Source organism: Rhinatrema bivittatum, chromosome 7 (genome assembly GCF_901001135.1).
Source record: "Rhinatrema bivittatum chromosome 7, aRhiBiv1.1, whole genome shotgun sequence".
NCBI classification, from domain to species: domain Eukaryota; kingdom Metazoa; phylum Chordata; class Amphibia; order Gymnophiona; family Rhinatrematidae; genus Rhinatrema; species Rhinatrema bivittatum.
This window is the reverse complement of record NC_042621.1, coordinates 189,848,189-189,863,518: the sequence shown is the minus strand read 5'-3', so window position 1 is coordinate 189,863,518 and position 15,330 is coordinate 189,848,189. Positions and strand designations below refer to the sequence as shown.

General features: G+C 49.0%; 1 protein-coding gene across 2 annotated transcripts in view; it reads left to right on the top strand.

Moving 5' to 3' along the window:
• The window catches only part of HNRNPH3 (heterogeneous nuclear ribonucleoprotein H3), a 131,807-nt gene that overhangs the window by 90,475 nt on the left and 26,002 nt on the right, over positions 1-15,330 (top strand). For both annotated transcript variants that reach the window (XM_029609669.1, XM_029609670.1), the window contains exon 9: positions 15,095-15,230. In XM_029609669.1, the coding sequence (XP_029465529.1) occupies positions 15,095-15,230 (136 nt within the window). The remainder of the gene's footprint in view (positions 1-15,094; positions 15,231-15,330) is intronic.

Below are 15,330 nucleotides of genomic sequence, written 5' to 3'. Positions count from 1 at the left end.
TGGATTATGTTTAAAAGAAACAGGGCTTCCTTGGACTTGAAGCAGGGAGTGGAGCAGGTACTGCTTACTGGGGGGGGGGGCTGCCTGTGTGAGGGATCGCACGAAGGCCAGTGAGTTGGATGTTTATCAGGTTTTTCCTACCTCCCCCCCCCCCCCCCCCCAAATTAGTGTTGGCACTTTCTGTGGGGTTTGCCTCTGCCGCGTCATGCCTCGTGGGGGCCAATGTTTGAGCTTTGGAGAGTGGCACCGCAGCACCGGGCAGGTGCCGGCTGAAAAGGATCCTCAGGCCAACCCGTTCCCCCTAGTACGGGAACAGTGGCCATTTTGAACACTTTTTGCATGGCTGAAGAGAGATCGGCAGGGGGAGGGATTCTCCCTCCAGTGCTATCTCCTGCTGAGTTGAGCCCCGATGAGGCTCAGGGGAGCACTCTAAAAAGGATCCTGATTCCCTAGTAGGGGATGTAGGGGGTCCCTCCTGGTTTTTCGATTTGGGCTGTTAATGCACCAGGCCGCCTTGGCCAGCAGTGCCCATAAGAGGAGCTTCCAGGAGCAGGAGGCTTGAAGGACCACCTAAGCAAACATCCAGGACAGTGGAGGCGCCGGCAGCTACTCAAGTCCGTGAAGTTCAAACCCCTGTGGTGTGGGGGTTGGCTCAGGATATCTCCTCGGAGGGCTCTGATCCAGAATATGTCCTTGGTAAGGCTCCTTCTCTCCCAGTTGGACCTGATGCAGGGGACGAACATGGCCAGACACCTTCCATGGAAGATGATGATCTAAGGTGGTTCGCTTGTACCAGCATGATGAATTGGCCCCCCTGATCCCGCATGTCCTAGCGGAGTTGGGGATTGCGCCCTCCCTAGCGGAGCCGAGCCCAGTCACTATGGACCCTGTCATGTCAAGACCTTCCCCTTTCATGAGATGATGAAGCAGTTGATGGTCCAGGAGTGGGATACTCCTGAGACAGATTTCAGTTAGTAGGGCAATGGATAAGCTGTATCCGTTGCCAGAAGACACTCTAGAGCTGTTGAAGGTTCCTAAGATGGATGCTTTTGTTTCGGCGGGCGCGAAGAGAAACCACCATACCAGTCACTGGAGCGGTGGCTTTGAAGGACCTTCAAGTTCGTAAACTGGAGGTGCACCTCAGATATTTGAAGTTTCGGCATATGAGCAGCAGTCTGCAGCAGTTTTATGCTGCAGGTGAGCTTACAATGGGTGCAACAATTAGAGTGCCAAAGACTTCACGCCCCAGGAAGCAAAGCAGGTGGAATTTATTTATTTTATTTAATGCTTTTATATACAGACATTCGTATGGTACATCACATCGGTTTACAGTTAAACTAAGGAAGGGAGGGAAATTACATCATAACAGATTGAAAAACTGTGTTTTAACAATAACAAGTAGCTACTCTATATAGTTAGGAGTGAAAAGGAGTTAGGAACATAATAGACCAGGGGATAGGAACAAGTAACTATAAATATTGTGACTGTACAATGCATGTGGGATAGTGTTTTGAGGGGTGTGATTGGGAGGGAGGGGGAGTTATTGATAGGCTTGCTCGAAGAGCCAGGTTTTCAGGGTTTTTTTTTTTTAAGGTTTGGGTGTTGGATTCAAGCCTTAGGTGGAGGGGCATTGTGTTCCAGATTGCAGGGCTGGCAAGAGAGAATGCACATTATCTTGTAGAGATGAGGTTTGGTGAGTTTGGGGGAGGTTATAGGTAGAGTGCCATTATTGGCAGATCTAGTGGATCTTCGTGGGGGTTGGAAGTGGAAGGAGGTGTTGAACCAGTTTATATGTTGGTTGTGTAGGGTATTGTGTACTAGGGAGAGACTCTTGAAGCAAATTCTGAGAAGAATAGGGAGCCAGTGTAGGTTTTTTAGAACGGGGGTGATGTATTTGTTTTTTTGGTGTTTGTGAGGATTCTGGCTGTAGCGTTTTGGAGCATTTGTAGAGGCTTTAGTGAGGTTGCAGGGAGACCTAGAAGTAGGGAGTTGCAATAGTCAATTTTGGATATGAGTGCCTGGAGGACTGTTCGGAAGTCGTTTTGATGAAGGAGGGGGGTCTACGTTTTTTTTAGTATGTGGAGTTTGTAAAAATAGTCTTATGGTTGTTTATGAATTTTTTGAGGTTTAATTCCTGATCTATTGTGACGCCAAGGTTTCTGATTTCTTTTGTGATTGGGGGATGTTTGGAGGGGGGTCTTAGTGATGATTATATTGGTAAATTTGTGATTTATTAGTAGAAGTTCTGTTTTGGTGTTGAGGCCTAGTTGCATTTGGTTGAGTTGCTTAATGGATGAGAGGTGTTTGTCCCAGAGATGTAGGGCTTTGGGAATGGACGTCATCTGCGTATATGAAGGTGAGTCCTAGGTCGATTAGGAGCTTACAGAGGGGGAGCATATAGATGTTGAAGAGTGTGGATGATAGGGAGGAACCTTGAGGGACGCCTGAGTTTGGGGTCAGATTCAGTTTTACCGATTTTAACTTTGTAATATCTGTTTCGGGACATGAGATGAACCATTGTAATGCGATGCCAGTTAACCCAATTTCTATTAATCAGTCGATGAGCATGTTGTGGTTAATGGTGTTGAAGGCTGATGAGATGTCAAGCATGGCTAGGATGAAGGATTGACCTTTGTCTAGACCTCTGAGGATGGTATCAGTGAAGGAGAGCAGTAATGTTACGGTGCTGAAGAATTTACGAAAGCCAAATTGGGAGGGGTGTAATACATTGTGTTTTTCTAAGTGCTCTGTTAGTTGATTGACTATTTTTCCCAGAAGTTTTGCAATAAAAGGGAGGATAGAAATGGGTCTGAAGTTATTTGGTTCGGCAGGGTTTAGTTGCGGTTTTTAAAAGGGGTTTGACGAGGGCTTCTTTTGTCGGTGGGTACATGTCCCTGTGCAGGGAAGTGTTGATGTTTGCTATAAGTTTAGCTACCATGTTTGGGATCAATCTTAGAAGTTTAATTGGGATTGTGTCAGCTGGGTTTGATGTGGGTTGATTTTTCTGAATAGTGGTTCTAGTTCTGTGGAGGAGGAGATTTCAAATTCGTTGAGTATGGCATCTGGGATTTTAGGTAGGGTGATCTCGCTTGCTAAGGTGGGGGGGATTTTGTCCATAATGTTGGAGAAGTAGTCTCGTTCGGCTTTGAGGATCGCTGTTCTATAGTTATGAAGGGTGGGTCTGTATTGTTCAGAAGGTTGGGGGTGTGGGATTTCCTCTTTTTTTTTTTTTTCTTAGGAGGAGTTTGAGGTTTTTTAGGTCTGGGGAGTACCAGGGGGTTTTTGTTGTGTTTAGAGGGGTTTATGTCTTTGGATATTAGGGGGCAGACTTTGGCAATGTTATTAGTGATAGCATTCCATGAGGTCAGGGCGCAGTTAGTGTTTGTTACGTCTAGGTTGTTTAGTGGGGGGGGGAATGCGTCAATCAGGTCATCGATCTTGCATGGTTTTCTGAATTGTATAGTGGAGGTGTGAGTTTATGGACAAGTTCCGTGGATTAGCGAGTCGTCGGACCAGGGTACAGGTGTGCAAGATTGGGGTTTTGAGGTCTGTATGAGTGTTTATGAAGATTAGATCTAGGGAGTGTCCTGCTTTGTGGGTAGGGGAATCAATTATTTGATTGATACCTATGGCTGTGAGAGCATTTAGGAATCTTCGTAGGAGGGGGTAGGTGGGATGGTGTCGACGTGAAGATTGAAGTCGCCTAGGATGATGGCCAGGGTGTTCATGTCAATGTTTTGGATGATGAATTCAATAAGGGGGGGAGGTGTCGCGTTCTAGGTTGCCTGGTGGGGTTGTAAGTGATTGGATTTGAAGTAGACCATTTCATATTTGGGGGTGGTGTGTGTGTCTTTGAGTTTAATGTTGAGTTCTTTCTTTGTGGCTAGTAGGCCACCTCCTTTTTTTTTTTTTTTTTTTTAAATCCTTGGGATGGAGGTGATGTCATAGGTGTGTGTGTTGGGAGTTGGCTGATTAGTACTGTTTGTTTGAGCCATGTTTCTGTGATGGCGAAAGTCAATTGTGGTCTGATAGGATGTCTTGCAGTATTGGGGTCTTTTTGGCTAGGAATTGGGCATTGAAGAGTATAAGGGAAAACAGAGAGGCTGAGGAGTTGGGTCATGGGAGAAATTGTGATTGGGATAAGGGATCTGGGGTGCATGGTGGGTCTCTTGTTATAGAAATTCTTGTGGGTGAGGGTTAATGTTTTGTTCATTGGGGTTAACATTGTGCAAGTGAGAGGATGTGAGACTGGGGAAGAGTGGTCAGTGTTGAGAATGGGCCTGAAAGGGGAGGGGGGGCTTAGCTGTGGGAGGTAGGTCGGAGGGGAGTTGTTAGGTTTGGGTTTTTTTGGGTGGGTCTCTGGGGCTTCAGGGGGGAACGAGGGCAAATATGAGAAGGTGTTACAAGAAAGGGTCGACATGAAGGGACACACTAAGGGGCATGCCCCTTGAGGCGCATGACGCCTCTGGTCGCAGCCTTACTTTTGTAGGGAGGTAGATTGCCGGGATGATGTCGGCAGGGAGGTGGTCCCTGAGTGGCTGGAGGTGCAGCCTCATCTAGTGGAGCTCCGGGGTCATGCGAGAGCAGCGGTGGGCCGGCAGCATGCTCCGGACCCCTATGGGTCAGCAGTGGTGCGGGTTGGACGGTGGGGCCGGCGAAGAAGAGTGTTAGAGAATGATTAGAGCTTTGTATGACTTTTTCTTCATACTTCAACCAGAACAATGGTGTCTGTGGCCTCGGCTAGGAGACTTGTGGCTGCACAATTGGGCAGCGGACATTTCGTTGAAAGCTCAGATCGGATTGTTCCCCCTTTAAGGACAAGCTCCTTTTTGGAGTGGACCTCTAACAGCTGATAAAGCAGCTGGAAGATAACAAGGTGCACAAGCTTTCTGAGGACAAACCGTAAGGTCAGAAAGGTTTCCCGGCTCGCTCTAGTTTTCATGGCCAAAGGAGTTTCAGAGCAGAGCTCCAGGCACAGGACAGACAGACTTTGGGGAGGTCTCAGTCTTGGTCCCAATTCTTTCGTTGCTGCAGGGCCAACAGAGGAATCCAGCAAGGGAGCGGATGGCGCCAAGTCCTCGCAATGAGATGTCATTGGCCCATTCCTTGGTTCTGCTTATTGGGGGTTGGCCGACTTTTTTTTTTTTTTCCAGCAGGAGTGAGTCAAGATTACGTCGGACCAGTGGGTTCTAAGCATCATAGAAAAGGCTACGCGTTAGTTTGCTTGACTGCTCAGAAACCTGTTTCTGGTGTCTCCCTTTGGATACCCTGCAAAGAAGCTCCTCGTTCAACAGACCATCCAGAGGCTCCAGAGTCTTGGGGTCCTTTGTTCCCATTCCCCATGCAGAGGAAGGGAAGCTATTCCATTTACCTTGTGGTACCAAAGAAGGAAGGAACATTCTGTCCAATCCTGGATTTAAAGAAGATAAACGTGGCTATGAAAGTGCTCGAGTTTTGGGTGGAAACTCTTTGGTTTGTCTTAGCGGCAGTGTGAAAGGGGGAGTTCCTGGCTTCCCTGGATTTCTTGGTCAGTATTTCCAATTTTGCACGCTTCTGTTCAGCCTGGCCATGGACCTTCACCAAGGTTGATGGTGGTAGTGACAGGTGCTTTGAAGAGGGAATTCTGGTTCACCCCTACCTGGATGACTGCACATTTCCTTCGACTTTGCCTGATTTAGCTAATCAGGCAGTGGAGACAGTGTTGCTCCACCTGAGATCCCTGGGCTGGGTTGTCAACCTGGCCAAGAGTCATCTAGCTCCTACCAGATTCTAGAGTTTCCTGGGGGCTCAATTCGATACTTGTTGTGGGCAAGGTTTTCCTCTTGGAGGTGAGGATTCTGAAGCTACGAGCCCAAGTCCGGAACCTGTTGCAAACCCGGATGCCCAGAGTCTGGGACTACTTGCAGATTCTTATCTCCAAGGTGTTAAGAACATAAGAACATGCCATACTGGGTCAGACCAAGGGTCCATCAAGCCCAGCATCCTGTTTCCAATAGTGGCCAATCCAGGCCACAGGAACCTGGCAAGTACCCAAAAACTAAGTCTATTCCATGTTACTGTTGCTAGTAATAGCAGTGGCTATTTTCTAAGTCAACTTAATAGCAGGTAATGGACTTCTCCTCCAAGAACTTATACAATCCTTTTTTAAATACAGCTATACTAACTGCACTAACCACGTCCTCTGGCAACAAATTCCAGAGTTTAATTGTGCGTTGAGTAAAAATAAACTTTTTTCCGATTAGTTTTAAATGTGCTACATGCTAACTTCATGGCGTGCCTCCTAGTCTTTCTATTATCCGAAAGAGTAAATAACTGATTCACATCTACCCGTTCTAGACCTCATGATTTTAAACACCTCGAAGAGTGTTGACCTTGGATCTGGTCTCGTGGGCCCTTGCTCATATGAGACCTCTGCAGAGTGCGTTGCTGTCCTGTTGGAACCCGTTGTCGGAACAGTTTCATCTTCCACTCCCACTTACAGAAGTTACCAGGTCCAGTCTTTCGTGTTGGCTTGCTCAAGGCCATTTATATCGCAGTGTGGACCTTGAGGTGGTGACTACTGATGCCAGTCTCTCCAGCTGTGTGCCAGGCGCAAGCATCGCAGGGCCAGTGGTCTCGGGAGGAGGCAACTTGGTTGATCAATCGCCTGAAGACAAGGGTGGTGAGGTTGGCTCTGGAGAGCTTTCTTCCCATCCTTCGTAACCGGGCGGTCAGGGTCTTGTCTGACAATGCATCGACACTGGCTTATATCAACCAGCAGGGTGGAACCAATAGCCGTTCGGTAGCTCTAGAAGCAGAGGTGCCGATGTCCTGGACGGAACGACATCTGACAGTGCTAGCGGTATCACATATAGTGAGGACCGCCAAGGTGCAGGCAGATTTTCTCAGCTGTCAAGAATTAGATCTTGGGGAGTGGGAGTTGTCGAACAGTGCCATGGATCTAATCTCCCACAAGTGGGGCCACCTCATGTGAACCTGATGGCAACTCGATTGAATGTCATGGCGCAGTGCTTCGGCCGCAGAAGAAAGCACAGGGCAGAAGCCATAGATATGCTCATGGTCTTTTGACCCCAGGATGATCTCCTTTGTGTTTCCTCTGTGGCCCCAGATGGGTAAGGTGATCAGGAGAATAAAGTTCACCCGGGTTGAGTGAACTTCGTGGCTGCGTCGACTGGATTGCGGACCTAGTCAACCTGTCGATGGATGGACCCCCTGCGGTTAGGTATAGCAGATCTCCTGCGTCGAGGTGGATAAGTGCAAAGTGATGCATATTGGGAAAAATAACCCATGCTAAAGTTACAAAATGTTAGGTTCCATATTAGGAGCTACCACCCAAGAAAGATCTAGGCATTATAGTGGATAACACATTGAAATCATCTGTTCAGTGTGCTGCGGCAGTCAAAAAAGCAAACAGTTTTGTTGAGAATTATTAGGGAATGGTGAATAAAATGGAAAATGTCATGCCTCTGTATCGCTCCATGGTGAGACCACACCTTGAATACAGTATACAATTCTGGTCACCGCATCTAAAAAAGATATAGTTGCGATGGAGAAGGTACAGAGAAGGGTGACCAAAATGATAAAGGGAATGGAACAGCTCCCCTAAGAGGAAAGACTAAAGAGGTTAGGACTTTTCAGCTTGGAGAAGAGACGGCTGAGGGGGGGATATGATAGAGGTGTTTAAAATCATGAGAGGTCTAGAACGGGTAGATGTGAATCACTTATTTACTCTTTCAGATAATAGACTAGAGGGCACTCCATGAAGTTAGCATGTGGCACATTTAAAACTAATCGGAGAAAGTTCTTTTTCACTCAACACACAATTAAACTCTGGAATTTGTTGCCAGAGGATGTGGTTAGTGCAGTTAGTGTAGCTGTTTTTGAAAAAAGGATTGGATAAGTTCTTGGAGGAGAAGACATTCCCTGTATCTACCTGGATCAGTCCAGACAGTGTTATGTCCCCCATCCAGCAGATGGAGTCAGAGAAAACTTTGAAGGGTGCTTCCTTATAAGGCAGTGCACCCTCTGTTAATCCCCAGTATTCTTCTGACTCCAGCAGATGACAGTGGCTGAACTTTGGTTCCCCACTGAGATTTCTGGAAAGCTACTTTAGGGATCTTTCTCTATTTTTCCTTGGCTTTCTCCTGTTTGGATGGATCAAGTTTATTATTTAAAAAAAAGAATGAATTACAATTAATTGATTGTAGAGAGCTATCCTGTAGTCTCAGCTCCTGGTTTAGTGGGAGCATTCTATAGCTTGCAGGCCAGAACTATTTGCAGCTCTCCCCTTTCCCTGTCTGGTTTGCAGGGGTAAGTTGTGATTATTTCCTTCTTTACAGGCTAATTCCTCTCTCCCTCTCTCCGGGGTGCAAGTTGGTGGTCCAACCTCTCCCCCTATTGCTGCTATTCGAACCGCTGCCCTGAGCAGCCTGCACAGAAAGGCATTATTCCTCTGTGCCTTTGCAAGTATCTAATGGGTCGCTGAGGGTTGGAGAGAGCAGGCCTGAAGTGGAGGCTCTTTCCCGCTTCTCGCAGTCATAAGCTTGCCTGTTTCTCGCGCTGAGAAATCAGCTGATTCCCTCGCGGCTCCTTCAGGGATTCCCATGCCCCGATCGTCCAGGTGCTGTGCATGCAGGGAGCCTGGTTCGCGGCTCTCCCGCGAGGGGATTTGCATAGGTCCTGCCTGCTGCGCGGGTCCCTCGCAGCAGGCAGGACACTTGTTCGGACTTTCAGGCGCACCTTGAGGAACGGTGGCCATTTTGAGTTCAGACTTGGCTGCCCCTACACTGCCAAGAGAGGATCAGGACGCAATTTTTTCATCTCTGCCACCGATTCTGACTCCAGCCCTCCTCTGGAACCCTTTCCTTTCCTCGGATGGGGGATTCCCCCCCCCCCCCCATGTTGCCTCCCTCGGGACCACCTCCGTTTTCCATGGACTTTGTCTCCTACTTCACGCTTACCTGGCCAGGATGGGCCAGCACCAGGATTTACTGGCAGGGCCTCCCCCTCCCAAGGTACCCAGGACGACGGCCGAACCCCCAGGTGCCTCGGGGAGTGGCCCTGGGAATAGGGGTTCCACCGGCCACCCCAGGTTCTTCTAGGGTCCGATTGGTGCACCCCTCTGCGGGGGGTCAGATCCTCCTCAGGACCCAGACCTGGATGAGTCCTTGTCTACGGCTCAAATGGAAGGGGACGATCCTAGAGTTTTGCAGATCTTCCCCTCATCCCACATATCCTGCAGGAATTGGATATTGAGGCCCCACAGGCCAGGGGACCCCCTCCTGGCTAGTCTACGTCCTCCGAGTAGGTCTTTCCTTCCCATCCTACTTTCCTCCAACTATTATGCAGGGAATAGGATTTCCCGGAGGCCTCCCTCAAGGTCGGCAGAGCTATGGAAAAGCTATCCCCTCTCCCGGATGACTTTCTGGAGCTTCTTAAAAGTTCCTAACGTAGACTCCGTGGTCTCTGCGGTGATGAAGAGAACTACCATTCCAGTGACGGGAGGTGCAGCCCTGCGAGACCTTCAGGATAGAAAGAAGAAAAGGCCAGCCGCAGGTGCCACTGCTGCTTCCTCCACTGCTGCCGTTCCCACTGGGCTTGAACGTATGGATAGCCCGGTGGCAACGGCAGCAGGGAAGGAAGAGCAGCGGGAGAGACCAGGAGCATGCGACATACCTGCCGGTGCTTGGCAACACACTGGTGTGTCTCGACACAGCGGTTGAGAAGCGCTGTTCTAAAGCACGGCTACACGTTAGAATTTGCTCAACCCCCCCCCCCCCCCCCCCCCCCCCAAAGACAGGTTCCTCTTCTCCCCCTGCGGCCCAGCACAAAAGCAACTCATAGTACGGCAGACACTCAACAGGCTCCTGGCTCTCGGAGCGATTCGTCCGGCTCCTCCAATGGAAGTAGGAAGGGGCCATTATTCGGTCTACTTCGTAGTGCCCAAGAAGGAAGGTTCCTTCTGCCCGATCTTGGATCTCAAGATGGTCAACAGGGCCCTCAAGGTCCCCCACTTCCGGATGGAAACCTTGGCACTCAGTGATATCAGCGGTGCACACCGGAGAATTTTTGGCCTCTTTGGATCTGATGGAGGCTTATCTGCACATTCCCATCCTCCGGGCGCATCAGCGTTTTCTTCGATTCGAGATTCTGGGACAGCATTTCCAATTCCAGGGCCTGCCCTGTGGACTAGCGACTGCCCCCTGGACCTTCACGAAAGTGATGGTCATGATAGCCGCAGCCCTCAGATGGGAGGGAATCTTGGTCCACCCATACCTGGACGACTGGCTCATTTGGGCAAAGTCCTCGGCCCAGTGCCTGCGGGCGATCGACAGTGTTGAATCTTCTCCAATCCCTCGGTTGGGTGGTCAACTTCGCCAAGAGCAGCCTTTCTCTATCTCAGTCTCTGGACTTCCTGGGAGTGCCCTTCGACACAGCGCTTGGCAAGGTGTCCCTGCGCCCGGACAGGGCTCAGGCGCTCATAGCTCAGGTACGACGATTCACTTGTCTTTCTCTCCCCACGGCTTGGGATTACCTTCAAGTCCTGGGATCCATGGCTTCCACCATCGATCTGGTCCCCTGGGCGTTTGCGCACATGCGCCCTTTACAGAGAGCATTGCTCTCCCACTGGAAGCCAGTGTCTTGGGACTTCCAGGTCGTCATCCCGCTTCCACAGGGGGCCAAGGACAGTCTCTCGTGGTGGCTCAACCTACATCATCTCCTGCAGGGTGTCACCTTGGAAATCTCAGAGTGGGTGATTGTCACTACAGACGCCAGACTCTCCACCTGGGGAGCAGTGTGTCAGATGAACTCACCTCAGGCGAAGTGGACGCCATTACAAGCAACCTGGCCAATCAATCGCTTAGAGACCAGAGCGGTACGTCTGGCTTTGAAACTTTTCTTCCCTCTCGTCCATCATCGAGCAGTCCGGATACTGTCAGACAACGCAACCACTGTAGCATACATCAATCGGCAAGGGGACACGAGGAGCTGGCACGTCTCTCAGGAGGACAGGTTGATGGCATGGGCAGAGGTTCACCTTTCCCGCCTAGCGTCTTCCCACATCGCAGAAGTAGACAACATTCAAGCCGACTTCCTGAGTCATCAACATATAGATCCCGGGGAGTGGGAACTCTCCGAGGCGGTGAGACTGTTCCTCTGATGGGGGACTCCCCACCTGGACCTGATGGCCATCTCACGGAACGCGTAGGCACCCCGATTCTTCAGACGCAGAAGAGCACAGCGCAGAGGGAGTAGATGCCTTAGTCCTCCCCTGGCCCCGTCACATTCTCCTCTACATGTTCCTGCCTTGGCCTCTGGTGGGCAAAGTGCTCCGGAGAATAGAGGCCCACCAAGGTCTGGTAATACTGGTGGCGCCGGAATGGCCACGTCTGCCGTGGTTCGCCGACTTGATCAATCTCGCAGTGGATGGGCCTCTTCATCTAGGTCATCTGCCACGCTTACTGCGCCAGGGTCCAGTATATTTCGCCCAGGCAGATCGCTTCTGTCTTGCAGCCTGGCGTTTTGAGAGGTGCCGGCTGAGACGGCGTGGATACCTGGAGGCCATTATCTCGACCCTCCTCAAGGCTAGGAAGACGTCTACCTCCATCTCCTACATCCGGGTATGGAAGGTTTTTGAGAGCTGGTGTGCCTCCATACCTGTGTCACTGCAGACCGCCTTGGTGGCACAGATACTGTCTTTTCTTTAGCAGGGACTAGACAAAGATTTGGCCTACAATTCGCTGAGGGTTCAGGTGTCTGCCCTCGAATCCCTACTTCATCCACGAGAGGGAACTCCTCTTTCCGCTCACCTGGATATCATCCGATTCCTCAGGGGAGTGAAGCAATTCCTCAGGGTACATGCCCTGTGTCCCTCCTGGAGCCTCAACCTAGTCCTCCGGATCTTAGGCGGACCACCTTTTGAACCAATTCGCTCCGCGACCCTCAAGTATCTCACTCTCAAGACGGTTTTCCTGGTAGCTATCTGTTCTGCCTGCAGGATTTCAGAGCTTCAAGCACTATCTTGCAGAGAGCCCTACCTCCGTTTTACGGACTCAGGAGTTTCCATGCGCACAGTGCCTTTGTTCCTGCCCAAGGTGGTCTCCGCGTTCCACATGAATCAGAAGGTAGAACTTCCATCCTTCTCAACTGATGATTCAGAGGATCTACGCAAACTCGATGTCAAGCGCATCCTCATTCAATATCTAGAGGTCACTAATGAATTTTGCTTGTTGGATCATCTTTTCGTCCTCTGGAGTGGTCCAAGGAAGGGGTCCAAGGCCACGAAAACCACAATTGCTCGCTGGCTGAAAGACGCTATCTCGGCGGTGTACATTGGGGCGGGTCGGCAGCCTCCGATGGGAGTCAAGGCCCATTCTCTTCGGGCTCAAGCAGCTTCCTGGGCGGAGAGATAGTCTGTCTCATCCCAGGAGATATGTCGAGCAGCGACCTGGAAATTGTTACATACTTTTGCTCGGCACTATCGTTTGAACATACTGTCTACTTTTGGCTCCTTTGGCGCTCGGGTCATTCGAGCAGGGCTATCCGGGGCCCACCCTACGTAGGGAAGCTTTGGTACATCCCACTGTCTGGACTGATTCGGGTACGTACAGGCAAAAGAAAATTATTCCTTACCTGCTAACTTTCATTCCTGTAGTACCACGGATCAGTCCAGATGCCCTCCCTGAGTTCTTTGGGGTTGGGATTGCCTCTCTGCTCAAATTGTTCTATATTCAGCACCTTTCTTCTGGCTGGTTAATAGTTCATTTTGCAATTTGTTGTTTGGCACAGTTTGTGCCCTTACACCCGGTTCTAAGTTAGAGTTCTATGTTACTTGATCCATCCTGGTTTCCTCTTTGCTTTGATATTCTACATACTGAGGATTAACAGAGGGTGCATTGCCTTATATAGAAGCACCCTTCGAAGTTTTCTCTTGACTCCATCTGTTCGAAGGGGGACATAACCCACGGTCTGGACTGATCCGTGGTACTACAGGAATGAAAATTAGCAGGTAAGGAATAATTTTCTTTTACCTGCTATTAAGTTGACTTAGAAAATAGCCATTGCTATTACTAGTAATAGTAGCATAGAATAGACTTAGTTTTGGGGTATTTGCCAGGTTCTTTTGGCCTGGACTGGCTACTGTTGGAAACAGGATGCTGGGCTTGATGAACCCTTGGTCTGACCCAGTATGGCATGTTCTTATGTTCTTATTTTTCGATCTAATGGATCGTTTTTGTTTTGCGGCCTGGCTTTTGAGAGGAGGCAGTTGAGGAAGAAAGGTTAAATGGAGGATGTAATTTCTACTGAGAGCTCGGAAACACTCTTAATTCTGTAGCATATATTTGAGTTTGGAAGGCTTTCGAGACTTGATGCTAGACGCAGGGAACTGATCCTCCCTGAGCTTCGGTGGCCATGGTCCTGTCTTTCTTACAGAACGGTCTTGCAAAGTGTTTATCTTTCAATTCCCTGAGGGTCCAGGTCATAGCCCTAGGATGTTTAAGGGGCAAAACTCATGGTTCCGCTATCGTGGCTCATCCAGACGTGGTACGTTTTTTTTCGAGGGACGAAGCATTTGCCACCAACTGTACATAGAGTATGCCCCCCGTGGACTTGAATCTGGTCCTTAAAGGCTTGTGTGAAGCACCTTTTGAACCGCTTAAGAAGGCCACATTGAAAGATCTGACTTTGAAAGTGGTGTTCTTGGTAGCGATTTGTTCAGCCATGAGAGTCTCTAAGCTTCAAGCGTTGTTGTGTAGGGAACTGTTCTTGAGAATTTTGGACTCCGGAGACTCTGAGAGAGGTTCCATCCTTTCTACCGAAGATAGTTTCGTCTTTTCATTTGTGTCAATCAGTGGAGCTTCCAGCCTTTTCAGACTTAGAACTTAGACCCCTTGCATGAGGAGAATTGAGATGCCTGGCTGTCAGGAGAACTTTAATGCACTATCTGGAAGTCACAAACAGTTTCCGATTGTCTGATCATCTTTTTGTATTGTGGCATGGTGCAAAGAAAGGGCAGAAGGCTTCAAAAGCTACTATAACACGTTGGTTGAAGGGCGTAGAATGAGCCCTTAACCCCTCTGGGACTGGGCGACCTTGTTGAGGTTGCCCAGTCCCAGAGGTATTAAGGGCTCATTCTGCGCCCTTGCAGGTGGCTTCTTGGGTGGAATGTCAACTGGTCTCACCATGGGATTTACAGGGCGGCTACTTGGAAGTCTATACACACCATTGCTAGACACTACCGGTTGGATGTCCAGGCCTCTGATGTTTGCAATTTCGGTGAAAGTGTCCTTTGAGCGTGACTCTCGCAGTCCCACACCGGTTAAGGAAGCTTTGGTACATCCCAGGAGTCTGGACTGATCTGGGTACGTACAGGGAAAGGAAAATTGGTTCTTACCTAATTTTCATTCCTGTAGTACCACAGATTAGTCCAGACGCCTGCCCATTGCGGAGGTTCGGCTTTTTGGGTGAGGGCGTAGATAAGGAGAGTCTGCTCGATCTGTAATTTTTTTCCTTTCTGGCTTTTCTGATGAATGGCGCAGGTTCTGCAGATTTCTTTTCAAAAGTTATTTAGTTTTTTCCTGATCCTCTGCTCGTTCTGGGGGGGGGGGGGGGATGGGTTTAGAGTTAATCCATTTAAAGTTTACTAAATTTTTCTGCTTGGGTACTGAAATACTGAAGAGTCGCAGGTGACACACCAGGTCATGAGGCGGTGCCTGTGAAACTTTTGTCTCCATCTGCTGGAAGGGAGGCAAAACCCAGGAGTCTAGACTGATCTGTAGTACTTCAGAAACGAAAATTAGCAGGTAAGAACCAATTTTCCTTTACGTCATAGGATGAGCAGACAAACTCACTGCAGTGGCGCACAGCTTTTCATGATGTTCGGGACATCTTTTTACCTTCAGTTAGGGCTTGCTATAGGAGTAGAGCTCTGTCTCACTATACTGAGAAATGTTTGCTTTTATGTAGAGCAACAAGTTCCTCCTCTGCTTGTCCCATGCTTTCTTGAATGGATATCAAATGAAAGAAAAAGCTTTTCAATATTTATTTTGTTGGAAATACACTGTAACATAGTGCCATAATATTTTTCTTCTAGTTTTTCTCACCACTAAATCCTATAAGAGTTCATATTGATATTGGAGCAGATGGGAGAGCAACTGGAGAAGCAGATGTAGAATTTGCAACACATGAAGATGCAGTGGCTGCCATGGCTAAAGATAAAAACAATATGCGTAAGTTACTATCATTTAATCTTCTCTTACAGATGTGATGAGAACCTGGAAGTAGATATGGTAATTTTACTGCAGTAGTCATGTATGTTGGCAGCATTAG